This window comes from Rhineura floridana, chromosome 2 (assembly GCF_030035675.1).
Source record: "Rhineura floridana isolate rRhiFlo1 chromosome 2, rRhiFlo1.hap2, whole genome shotgun sequence".
Classification (NCBI taxonomy): domain Eukaryota; kingdom Metazoa; phylum Chordata; class Lepidosauria; order Squamata; family Rhineuridae; genus Rhineura; species Rhineura floridana.
This window is the reverse complement of record NC_084481.1, coordinates 61,251,881-61,265,564: the sequence shown is the minus strand read 5'-3', so window position 1 is coordinate 61,265,564 and position 13,684 is coordinate 61,251,881. Positions and strand designations below refer to the sequence as shown.

General features: G+C 38.7%; 2 protein-coding genes across 5 annotated transcripts in view; one reads left to right on the top strand and one right to left on the bottom strand.

Moving 5' to 3' along the window:
* The window catches only part of KIF5C (kinesin family member 5C), a 125,307-nt gene extending 120,537 nt beyond the window's left edge, over positions 1 to 4,770 (top strand). Inside the window, exons 25-26 of the mRNA XM_061608827.1 lie at positions 9 to 107; positions 4,409 to 4,770. Of these exons, the coding sequence (XP_061464811.1) occupies positions 9 to 100 (92 nt within the window). The 3' untranslated portion in view covers positions 101 to 107; positions 4,409 to 4,770. The remainder of the gene's footprint in view (positions 1 to 8; positions 108 to 4,408) is intronic.
* LOC133376522 (uncharacterized) overlaps positions 1 to 8,146 on the bottom strand; it is a 72,717-nt gene extending 64,571 nt beyond the window's left edge. For all 4 annotated transcript variants that reach the window (XR_009760505.1, XM_061608830.1, XM_061608829.1 and 1 more), the window contains exon 1: positions 7,914 to 8,146. The gene's annotated coding sequence lies outside the window, so the exon portion shown is untranslated. The remainder of the gene's footprint in view (positions 1 to 7,913) is intronic.
* Between the last annotated feature and the right edge of the window lie 5,538 nt (positions 8,147 to 13,684).

The following is a 13,684-nucleotide window of genomic DNA, read 5'->3' as shown; positions in this document are numbered from 1 at the left end:
CATTGCAGCTAAGCCTATACGTCCTGGTCATTATCCAGCATCTTCTCCAACAGCCATTCATGCCATTCGAGGAGGAGGATATTACCAGAACATGAAATAAACACTAGGTGAGCTCACGGTGATCTGCTTATAGTTCTCAACATAAGCTAAGTTTGGGAGTAGGTTATTCTGCCAGTATCCACATTCTCACTGGCAGAAAAGTTGTGGTAGGTTTGTCAGTCTTTTGTGGGATCGGGGTTGATAGCCACTATCTAACTGCTCAGCTTTATAAAAGTATGATGGCCTTCGTTACATGAAGAAAGATTTAGAGCGCAACAGTGTAAGGCTGAAATGCAGGGAGGGGAAACCTGTGACCATCCAGACTACAAACCCCATGAACAATGGTCAGAGCTAATTCTTCTGAAGCTTACTCAAGCTTCCCTTTTCTTTTATTTGCATGCAGTGTTTCTGTGATACCTGCAGAAAAACGAGCTTGGGTGCTCCATGCTGATAATACATGTAAAGCATCATATCTGTCCATTTTAAAATTTATTTTCTTGGTTACTGTTCTCTAATAATGTTACTTTTAGATTTTCCCCCAGTAACAGAAATCTAGCATTTTAATTAAACATACTTTAAGCTAAAAGATCTTCCTTCTAAAATTCACATATGCTACATTCACACCATACATTTATTCTATGTTTATACCACTTTAAACAGTCATGGCTTCCCTCAAAGAATCCTGGGAACAGTAGTTTGTTAAGGGTGCTGAGAATTGTTAGGATTCCCTCCCAAAGCTGCAATTTCCATAGTAGTTTAACAGTTAATCCCTCTTCTCAAGGAACTCTGGGAATTGTAGCTCTGCAAGGGTGATAGGGATCTCCTAACAATCCTCAACACCCTTTGCAAACTTCAGTTTCCAGGATTCTTTGGGGTAAGCCATGGATGTTTAAAGTGGCATAATAGTGATTTATGTGTATGATATGAATGGCCATGGTATTTATTTTATTTATTTATTTATTTAATTACGCTTATATACCGCCCGACTAGCAACAGCTCTCTGGGCGGTGAACATTAAAAATACAATAAAAATAACACAATACAGTATATCACAATACAAAACTGTACAAAAAACTGTACAGTCTAAAATCAAAATATAATAATTTAGAATTAACAGGAATTAAAATGCCTCAGAGAAGAGAAAGGTTTTAACCTGGCGCCGAAAAGATGATAGTGTCGGCGCCAGGCGCACCTCCTCGGGGAGACCATTCCATAGTTCGGGGGCCACCACTGAGAAGGCCCTAGATCTTGTCACCACTCTCCGGGCTTCCCTATGAGTCGGAACCTGGAGGAGGGCATTCGTAGTAGACTGTAGTGTATGGGCCGGTTCATATCGGGAGAGGCGTTCCGACAGATATCGTGGTCCCGTGCCGTATAAGGCTTTATAGGTAAGTACCAACACTTTGAATCTGGCCCGGAAGCATATTGGAAGCCAGTGCAAACGGGCTAGCACAGGTGTTATATGCTCAGACCGCTTAGTTCTTGTTAGCAGTCTGGCCGCCGCATTTTGCACTAGCTGTAGCTTCCGAATCGTCTTCAAAGGTAGCCCTACATAAAGCGCATTGCAGTAGTCCAGACGCGAGGTTACCATAGCATGTACCACTGATGTGAGGTCCTCCTTACTCAGATAGGGACGTAGCTGGGCTACCAACCGAAGTTGGTAGAACGCATTCCGGGCCACCAAGGCTACATGAGCCTCAAGTGTGAGGGAAGAGTCTAAGATGACTCCCAGACTACGCACCTGTTCCTTTAGGGGGAGTGTAACCCCATCCAGGACAGGGTATATATCCACCATCCGATCAGAGAAACCATCCACCAACAGCATCTCAGTCTTGTCAGGATTGAGTCTCAGTTTGTTAGTTCTCATCCAGTCCATTGTCGCAGCCAGGCAACGGTTCAGCACGTATCCTTGCAAACGTGCTCATATTTTTTTCTAAACAATTTCTCCACCCCCCAATATTTTCCTTTAAAAAGAAAAACATGTAGAAGTTCTTAAATATCAGTTGTATCACATTTCATTCCTTAGTATTTAAAGCATTATACATTTACTTAGATAACAACTAAATAGAAGATTCTGGAAAGTAATGGCAAATTGCCAACTTTTTCCAACCAATTTGCCATGTGTGTTTTTTTCCTGAAGAATCCTCATAAATAGCTGCATGGTTCTCATACATAGTCTAAAAGGGACTCTGGCTGAATACCAGCTGCATGTGGGCACTTCTAATAGCTTTGTTCCTTGGCATTAAATATTCAGGGATAAAGGCCACCTTTGAGTATGCTGCTTGTCATACCTATTTGCAAACCATCTGTCATAACAATTTTTGGATTTATCATGGGCTGGATTGTTTGTTTCTGTTATTTGCTGTGATAGAAGTACAGCTCTCTCTTCAGCAGTCTAACAAGAATCACTGCAAGAACCTTTCAAAGTGAAAGAAAATGAAATGTGAATTTTGTGTGCCTAAAAGAAACAATCTATATGAAAGGCAGAATCCTGTCAAAAGCATATCAGCAGAGACCTCAAGACAAAGTAATAATAATAATAATAGTAGTGACTATATTAAATTAACTAGGGAGTAAGCTGAAAGACATAGAGGTAAGCCATCAAGTAAAATAAAATAAAAATGTAAATGTACTGCCTTCAAGTCGATTCCAACTTATGGCGACCCTATGAATAGGTTTTTCATGAGGCTGAGAGGCAGTGACTGGCCCAAGGTCACCCAGTGAGTTTCACGGCTATGTGGGGATTCGAACTGTGGTCTCCCAGGTCATAGTCCACAATAATAGTAAAAGGCACAAAAGAAATGCAGATGTTTTACACGTGACAGGTTATAAAGATCCGTGGACAATAGCCTCTAGCACTCTTTGAATAAAAAAGGTATGCTTTAAATCCCTTTTGAAATCAGTGCATGCTGAAAAAGATTCCAGGATGTGGAACAGAATAGACTAATAGGCTGATTTTAACAATTGGTGCTCTGCTTTTTGGAACACCTAAAATGTCATAATAGAGTACTGCACAAGCATACTGCACTGGTGGGAATGGGAACTAGCTGTGATTGTTTACATTTGTACTCTCATCTTCCCGGTAACTAAGGTAGAGTCACAATTATACCATGAACTATGTAACTGAGGGGTTGATTTGAACTTGAGTTTCACCAGTCCCAAGAGTCCAACATGCTCTTAACTCCACCATGCTAGTGTACCAGTCAGTTTTTGAGCACAATCCAAAATAACCTTTAAAATGTGAGATAGTTTAGGGTCCTGTAGATGTTTAAACTTGCTTTTCCCCATATAACCTGAAATAAATCTTGCTTCACATGTAATCTCCTCTGGAGATCATATTGGGGGCTACATAGAACAGTTTTCTCCATAGTGCTGTTTGAGAAATGCTCTCCCCAAAGAGGCCAGCCAGGTGCAAACTTTGAAATTTCACTTCTAAAAGTAGTTAAAATGCACTTATTCTGCCAAGCCTTTGCCTGAGGTCAATATTTCATGGCGGGTTTTCACTGTTGTTGAAGTCTTTGGTTTACTTTGCTTTGTCAGTTGCCTAGCTTGTGGCTGAACTTTTATTGAAATGTTAGACTTTAATACTTAGTGTGAATTAAGCATCGAATTCGTGTTTGATCTAATGGATGCCCCTCCCCTGTGTCCCACTAAATCTGTTCCAGAGAGTTGAGAGACCATTCAGAACAGTATGAAAGAGGTGGGGCTGCTGAGGAAAGAGTGAATGAGAAAAAATACTCTCTCCTCCCCTTCCATTAGTAGAGGCATCCATTAGATCAATAAATCTTGCTTGAGTGCAAAAGAACCAGTTGGATTCCATCATATAATAAAACTTACAAAAGATTGTTCAAAACATTGTTTCTACCTCACTGTTGATCCCATCTAGCACATCTGTCAATTTGAGATGTGTATCCTACGTGCCAAATTGTGATCCATGAACCCTTCAGGTAGTCCACAGCTTGTCTTTGGATTTGTGGTTGTGGCTGAAGATGGGAGATGGCACATTCAATGCATTAAATATTCATATTAACTTTTAATTATATTTTGTTTGGTTCTTTCTTGCATTTTATTGTATTATAATTTGAATTCTATGGAATTGTAATAAATAAAATACAATATTTAAGAAATAAAAGAATAAAAATACAATTAAAAATCATATAGCGTCTAGCACAGCACATTACAATTGGTATAATAGACAGAAAAATAATTAAGTGGTCTGCCAAGACCCTCAGCAATTTTTAAGCAGTCCATGGGGAAAAAAGTTTGTGAACCACTGCTATATGCCTTTTTAAGTGTTCCTAATTAAGTTCATGATGTGGTGTTGCTTTTATAGGGTATGGGCCTAACAAGTGTTATGTTTTTCTCACAGAAAAAGCAGGTTCCACTTCACACGTGAAAAGTCATCAGCAGTTCACTAGTTCCTTTCGCTTTTGGACTGGATCTGTACTTTTGTTCATTGTACACATTCTATAGCCATCTGCTGTGCACTGGTATCAACTATTTTTCTGCTTTGTAGAATCTCTATGTGTACAGAAGTGTGTCCAACCTGGCTTTTCTTCTGAAACCATGTACACACCTAAGCTAACAATAGGAGTCTGCTGCTCAATCTCTATCACTGACTGACTGCATTAGACCCTGTTGTGCCAGTTAAGTTGAGGCTTTTATGCTGGCACTGATGCTTTTTTTGTTCCGTTTCAAGTACTTTGGTGCATCGCTAAAATCCTGGTACCTGGCATCAAAGAATTAACAATTCAACAACCAACTGCCTTCAAAAGCAGGTGATTGTGCTCCATCTTTCTGATTTCCTGTATAATAATATGCATATTATTTTATATTTTTAGAGGATGACAGCGTGCAATTATATAGTCTTGTTTTGATTTTTAACCTAACATGCTTTCAAAAAGTAAAGTTCCCCATTAAGCATTTTTAATATCCTGGTGAAAATATTTGAACTTGGATTTAAGCGGGGAGAGAATACAGATTCATTAGTACACTTATTTGGTAGAGATCATAGGAAGCCACCTTATATTGATTCAGACCATTGGTCCATCCAGCTCATTATTGTTTACAATGATTGGCAGCTGCTTTCCAAGGTTTCAGGTTGGGGGTCTCTCCCAGCCCTAGCTGAAGATGCTAGAGATTGAACCTGGGACCTTCTGCATGCAAGGCAGATGCTCTACCATTCGGCTATGGTCCTTCCCCAGAATGTAGAGATTGTGTACCTCTAGAATCCCTTGAGGTTCAGTGGTCACATAGGTGCATCATAATTTCAAAAAGTTGTGCTTGATCTGTCTCTAAGGACACCTATATTTATCAGATTTTTTTGACAGCTATGTGAAAACATGCTTCTGATTAAAACAAAATTAAAAAATAAATTTACAAAAGCAGCTGAAATCATCTCCATCCTCTCCCTTACTAACTCAATTTCTTCAAGATTTTGAGAGGTCCTATTAGAAGTCAGAGATAAATATTTGCTGTAATGAAAGAAAACTGTTCTTCATGGTGTTGAGAGAGAATAGCTTTGCATGCTTTAGTGTGCAGGGCAAAAAAGGATTGATGGAAGATAGCCTTTTTCTTTAAATAAGATGCATTGATAAAGGTATATGCTGGAACTGAACAATATGCAAGTCTGCCTAGGGATAGTATAGTTTTAACTTGTTCTTATTATTAGCAACTGTATTAAAAGTAGAATTTATATTGATTTTGATTGAAATGTAAACCACTTTGAGATTTTTTGAAATATAAAGTGGTATACAAGTTAAATAAACAAATAAATAAACTTATTCACCAACAGTGAGATAGACTTTCAATTCTCTCTTAATGTCATATGTAGGGTATCAGATTTTATTTTTAGTAGAAGGCAAACATAACCATAGAAAATGTTAGGTAGGCAGACAAGTGTTGAATCTGTAGCTTAATATGTCTGTTGTGTTTCTTTCACATAGTACATATGTACAGCATGCACATTAAAATATGTTGTCCTGAAATAATAATTCAAAATGACTGAGTTGGAGTTTACACTCACTCAGTCCTGTCTGCTGCTGTGGCATTTTTAAAAAAAATTAAAGGTAAGTTTTGGGGCTTCTGAATGTGTTTGGCTGATAGACATATTTAAAAAAAACTAATCTGTTCTAAAGCCTTTGGAAAGATTGTGAATTGACTTCAGGCATTTTGTCCTGATGTTGCTTAGAGGCTCTCAACTGTCACAAAGATGATCAGATTTTGCTTAATTTATTAAGGGTTGCACTATTTGTGGGGGAGAGACTTTTGTTACATATTTAATGAAATATTGAAACTTTTGCATTTATTTAATTTATTTTGTTACATTTTTAAACAATCTTTTTATTTCTTAATACACATATATAAGCACTGCCAAAAAATTGAAGTGTGAATTTGCTATATTGAAACCCTATTTCTATTGTGGTCCAGCTGTTTATACATAGTTGAACTCTGTATTACAAATAAAGGTACCAAGAAGCCTCCTGCTATTTCTGTTGTTAAAACTTACTGCCAATCTATATGTTGTAACTACAATGAGGCTGCTTGAAACAATTTCTGTGGACAACTCCTCCAAAAGATGGTCATAATATTTACTGTGATTTTACCAGGTGAATCAGGTGTTATTGGTGGCCCTCCAGATATTGTCAGACTACAGCTTCCATCATTCCTTACCAGTTGGAGTCCAACAATATCTGGAGGGCCATGGGTTCCCTATCCCAGCTCTATGCAATGGGAGTGATCCATATGGGCACAGCTCTAAATATTGAAGCTACCATGAATAGCATCTGCCATGTAGAGAGTTTTCATTTTTTTCCATTAATTTTTATTCAAATTTTCAAAAACAAAAAACAAAACAAAACAAAAACAATCAAACAACAAAATAAAATGTTGACTTCCGATTTGTCGCAGATCAATCATAAGTCTACAATATATAACAATCCTATCTCTAAAATTATATTATAGAATCACTTTCCTCCAGTAGTTATCTTAATTAATCATCAAATCTCATAAACATTATTTTATTCTTTCTACAAAAAGTCAAAGAGAGGTTTCAATTCCTTGAGAGATATATCTTTCAATTTTTCTCCAAATAAACATGTCGCTTAATCCATCTGATTCAAATCTGTTAGGCCCAATAATTTCAATAGCCATTCTTCCATTATCCAAGACATTGATAGCTTTATCTCTAATATCTTCATTAATTTCTTCAGAGACAACTTTGAATTCCAAACAGTAAACTTTATTTCTAAGATCCATAAACTCCAAATCTTTTTCCAATTTCACACTTGTTCCAATCTCCAGGGCTTGTGGCTTCCCTTTAATTTTTCTTTTTTCATCTCTAATCCCATCAAACACCTCTTTTACAGAATCCCCTATTTCTTTAAGCTCCTGTGTCATTTTGTTAAATTCAATTTTCATCTCCTGTCTGCCCTGTCTCAGGGTTTGTTTTGTTATCTCAATCTCATCCATTATTTTCTGAAACATAATTTCTTCCATGGTCTCAATCACTTTCCTGATTGCCATTCTTAAAACCACAGAAACAAAAATTATTTCAGCCACAATTGGGTTAATATTCCAGGCTGCTGATATCAGTGTAGACAGTACAGCCTGCCTTATCTCTATGTATTCAGGAATACAAAAACAAACTTAGTTCCCAACATCAAAACAATTAGTGGCGTCGTGAATAAGCAGATTCGTCAAAATGAAATAGACCAAAAAAAGTTTTTTCCCCCTCCTCGAAATAGAAATCCCTCTTCCGTTGGTATCTTTAGAATGCACCTCCAGGACAGCTTTTTGCAATAAAAGCAAAGATAAGCTTTTTCGATTTCTTTCCTCCTTAATTTTGTAAGTGAATGAGAAAAGCCATAACTCACCTAGCTAGAGCTTGATGAAAGTCTGTCCGACATTGCAGTTTGAACCTTTTCTCATAAATAAATGAAATCCAGTCCTCCCCACAAAAACAGGCTTTGTGGTTAATCTCACGTTTCTCCCTGACCGGGAGAAAATCTTTACCAGTGAAAAAAGACGTTCTGACTGATTTTAAAGCTGAAAACGCTTCTTCTGAGACAAGAGCTCGGCTCAGAGGCAGCACAGGCAAAGCAACCCTTCCCGGAAGTCGCCCATGTAGAGAGTTTTCAAGCAGTCTCTGTCATAACATGTAAAACAGCTCTTAAAGGAGAATATACACCATTTATAAAGTATTACTTTTTAAATTGTAGTTTTTGTATAACTGAGCTGCTCCTCCCCAGCCTGCTTTGAGTGTTAATATTAATTTCTTTTAAAATAAAAGCTCATGCCTACAGTGAATACAATAGCTGTGCCATCCCCTTTGGAATGAATAGGAATTGTTTGCAGGGAATACCCTAGTACTTTTGTAGCTGAGAATTTCTGCTGTTCTGCATAAGTGTGGGTCTTTCTTGAGCTTTATGGAAAAGTAGCTTTGATGCCTCTGTAAGGACAACATTCCTGATACCTTTCAGGAACAGCTAGTTGCTGATCAGCCAGTCAGTTCATCTAGCTTGAACCCCTTGACTGAGGCTCCAGAACTAACTATTCCATGCTAGTTCAAAAATGGCAGATACTCTTCTAAAATGGTGAAAAGGCACACGTTAACGCTGAATTTTTAAAAGCATTCACACATTTTCATCTTGTTACTATCACACTGTAATTTTATCTTGCTGCCAGAGTTGTCTTTCTGTTTAAGAGTTAATAGATCTAGTTTCAGTATGTATTATGTTGTAATACATATTATTTTTACAGTATTTTTGTGCAATAACACTGACATTTCATCACTGATGCTCACTTGTTGAAAATGTGTTTTTACTTCTCAGCCACTTCTGTTTGCTTTTTTGTTTTTAAATTCAGAATAGTTTCTTTCAGTTTATTTCAATAAGTCTTGCATCTAAAACTTGACCAGATACACCTTGCAATATGGGATTTGTTTGATTCTGATTCATTTGTACCTTTTTCTGCTGTCAAATCTCATTTTCCTAAACAGTTATTTTCAGATGCACTTTTTATTTAGTTTTAATCTTTTGTCACTGAGACAAATAGAAAACTCATGACTATATTTGCTAAGTATGTATTTTGCCAAGCAAAGGTGAGAATGGATTATCCTGAATCTGGTAGAATGCAAAATCATTTAACCTATATTACTATTGAAATGCTGCTGGGTTTTTGAAACATTTATATATATATACCTCAGTAAATGGAAAAACTACTTGAAAATGTAAAACCACAATTTCATAATTGATCTCTAAAAATACTTCTAAAAAACACCACCACTAAAATTCAACCATTTAATTCCATGTATGCAATGGTATGGCCGTGGTCTTGGGTATACTCGACCAAGGACTGCTCCCATTTTTGATGGTTTTCTATGTATGTTGCCAATGCAAGCCATGCCGAAACAGAGTTCTGTAGTATGATTGTTCAGTCTAATGCCTTCATCCACTTTGGGGAGAGGGTGAATACAGAAATGTTTTTATGCAGTAGCCATTCACATCAGAATTATGAAATGATATCTACAGGATGATTATTCACCCCTTTGTGGTGTTAGTTTTATTTAATGCCTTTATGAAGTTCAAAACTACATTGGACAAATGTCCATTTTAAACATCCATACAAAAGGATTACCACTTCCAATCTTTTGTCATACTCCTAAATACTTCTGTATCTCTCATTTTTGAAACATTTTAAATAGTGGAAGATGTGAAAGAACAATAGGGATTCAGGCATTCTGTAGACGTATACATGTCTAGTTTGTAAAGTGTGTAATGTGTACTCTAGATGTGTATTCTCTGGGATCTATGTATCTGTACAGTAGCTTGTTCTAGGGAAAAAACGAAATGTGGATACTTTTCTGATTACAGTTTGGGAGGAAATTGCTGCTATTATAAAATATGCTGTAATGAATCAAGCTCTATAACAGCAGACCTGAATCTTTCCTCCCATCCCCATAGATAAGTCTTTTGATCTGGGTTCTAAAAATACTATCTATTAAAATGTATGGATACACTGGCAGACTGCATGATGTATCATCCAAAAACTGTTAAAAGTGGAAATAAAACTGAAGTAAACTTTACCTTGTAAGCATCATTTGTAGCCTATATTTAACAGTGGTTGTGATTTTACCATGTTCTGTGTTTACATATGGCTTTTCCCGACATCATCTCTTTTTAGTACAGTTAAATTTTCCGAACAGGAAACAGGATTTGCCCTGTTTGCCAGTCCATACAATGGCACACTGCAAGCATACTGAGTGGTCACCCCAGCACAGCATGTAACTTGCAGGTCTTGATGTGTATTCATGCCTGGTCAAACCAAACTTCAGCTCTGATGACAGACTCCTGGAGAGAAAGTTTGGTCCCTGCACAGAGCTCCTAATTTCAGCAAAAAGCCCCTGGTGTTGCAGAGGGAGGAAGGAAAGAGCTAGCCGTATGAAATCTGCCTTCTCATGAGGAGTTATTGAATGCAGCCCATGTGGATTCAAAAAATACATTAGATATTTTTGATACTAATTCGTTGTTGCCTGTAGCATGATGACTTCTCAGTCAGCAAAACATTAGCAATCCAGTTCCAGTCCTTTGATCAGAACAAGAGTACTTAACTGGGTTTGTATAAAGGCTTGGGGTTTATAAAGATGTTTTAACAACCTGTGTTTGGCAGGTTGTAGACTCATCCAAAACTGCACCCTCCCCTTTCACAAAGCATCCTTTATATAAAGTCAGACCACTAGACTATCTGGTTCCAATTCTTTCTACTCTACTTAGCTGCAGGTGCGCAGGCAGAGGATTTTTCTATACAAACTCAAATAGGGATAGTTGAAGTGCCTGTGCCTCCTCTTACACAGGGGTTCCCAAACTGTGTTCTGTGGACCACTGCTGGTCTGTGAGCTTCATTCAGGTGGTCTGTGGTGTGTCTGGATTTGTGAATTTGAATTCTTTAGAGTTACAATTGACACAACAGGTAGAAACGCCATTAAGTGGTCCACCAAGACCCCCAGCAATTTTCAGGAGGTCAATGGGGGGGAAAGCTTGGGAACCATTGCTCTAGCAAACTTCATGTTTCCTTGGAGAGGGACCCTCCTGTTGTTAGAAGAATCAATAGTCCTTTCAAGTCCTAAAAGTTTTACACAAGGCCATTTAAATTCCACTAGGTGGCAGTCTCAGCAGACAATATTGCACTCACAGTTTCTGTCAGGGAAAGGATATACTTGGTTTTTTAAAAAAGACAATATAAATCATGGTGGCTCTAGAGCTGCTGATTATAAATCGGTGCCTTACCCACAGTTGTTTTTAAAAGAGGTATTTACAGTGATGACCTGAAAATTGTCGTAAGAGCTGAGGGGTGTGGAGGAGAGGAAAATACATGCACATTTGATAACATACACATATTCAGCTTCCATTAAGAGCATACAACTGTTTTCATAGCTGTCCTAAATAACTAAAACAAAATAGTTTAGTTTTATTGCATCCCTGCATTTTACTTACATGCAACTGCATATAACATAAATATGTACTATTACATAATATATGTAATTGTCCAACTTTATATACATGTCATTAGTTTTTCTTATATCAATAAATTCAAGACAAAAACAACTTGCTAAACCATAGAATAAATTCAATTGACTAATACATAATGTTGTGCTTTAGTTTTCATGTTGACATAATATATTTGTTTAGACTGCACACCACTCAGATTCTTGAATTATCAAGTGATATAAAAATGCCTTTAAACAAATAATAAAATGAAAATGGAAATGGATTGCCTTCAAGTCAATCCCGACTTATGGCAACCCTATGGATAGGGATTTCATGGTAAACAGTATTCAGCTGGGGGGCAACTGGGCTCCTCAGGACTATGCAGCTTGCCCACGGCTGCACAGGTGTGCCGTAACCCCTGAGCCACTCACTGTGAGGGTGATCTTTAGCTGGCCCTTGACACCCAGGAAACATGAGCTGGGATTTGAAGTCACAGACTCTGGACTCCCAGCCAGGCTCTCCTCCCCACTGTGCTATATCAGCTGTTAAGAAAGCAAAGACAGCAAAATCAAACTTAAGAGACCAAAAACTAACCTACACTGTAAATGCTAGTTGTGCTGGTTCCCAACAGGCCACAGTAACCTAGCTTCAATATAGTTCAGTGAGGGGTAGGGTTCTGATCAGGTTCACAGTTTCTCACCTTCAAAAAGATGGTGGCAACTAAAGGGCAGCTATGGTAAGGCATTTCCTCCTGGCCCCCAGATGTTCTAGCTGCTAGTGTTAATCCTTTGAACTGGGCCTGGAAAGAGATTGGGAGCTAGAGAAATTGACAAAATACCATCATGAAATGCTTACACTGCCCAGTCTGAGTTAGTCCAGAATACAGCTGCAAGTTTGCTAGATGAAGTTTCAGGACTTCTTTTTAATGCTACCTAAGATTCCTTCATGGCGCAGAGTGGTAAGCGGCGGTAACGCAGCCGAAGCTCTGCTCACGGCCGGAGTTTGATTCCAATGGAAGGAGGAAGTCGAATCTCCAGTAAAAGGGGTCAAGGTCCACTCAGCCTTCCATCCATCCGTGGTCGGTAAAATGAGTACCTGGCATACGCTGGGGGGTAAAGAAAGGCCGGGGAAGGAACTGGCAATCCCACCCCGTATATACGGTCTGCCTAGTGAATGTCACAAGACGTCACCCTAAGCGTCGGAAACGACTCACACTGTAAGTGCGGGGACACCTTCACCTTCTCAAGATTCCTTCAGTTACAGCGTTGAACTGTGTCCCTTCAAAGCATGATTAAAGCATGTAAAGATAGGCTACTAGGTACTAGGCAAAATTTTGAAAAAGTTAATTTTCTTCATTATAGGAGTGTAGCAAGATGCTGGAATATGTGCTGTGATCATCTAGAAAAGAATAGGCATACTCCTGTACCAGTGGTGCGTAGGTATGCCACCTAAAGGTCAGAAAAGGGAGAGCAATAGCTATAGGATTGCAAATCTGTGTAGTTCTTGACACCTTTATCCGAAAACTGGGATTGGGGGGTCTGCAACACAGCTGCTCTGTTCTACACCTATCATTTATTTTAAACACTGTGGGAATAGGAACTCGATGGTGTGTAAGCTGCTTTCTGCTCATGCAACTTTAGAATGTGTTTACATACATGATAGCTCTACCTAGAATCAGCTGTTGTAGTCTTGCAGGTCATGTATATCGGCCTTGGCCATAAGGCCATTGAAACTAGGTGGGAGTTAGGTGGACCAAACATACTCAGACATGAGCTTCAAGTCTCTAATCCTCAGTAGTGCCAGATTTTTTAAAGCAGGAACGGGTTTTCTACAGTTCTGTCTGCGAATGGTCCCGCCCTTTTCACTAAAAGAGGCCCGGAGCGTGGATCTCTTCCCCTTCGCCCCAGCAACAGCATCTGTAGCCTCGGAATGCCGCGGGTAGAGAAGGCGCTCCCCCGCCCCCTTTCTAGGTGGGTTGTGAAAAGTTTCTCTAGGACTGCCGCGGGACAGATGAGGATGGAAAAGGCTGTGGGAGGCGGTGCGAAGAGAAGAAATGGAACTCATTAAAACGGGATGGAACTCAGTTTAAAGGGCACAAAAAACAGGCGCTATGCCCGAGTTCATTGCCGCTTCAGGTGACAAGTGGAAATGGCTGCTTC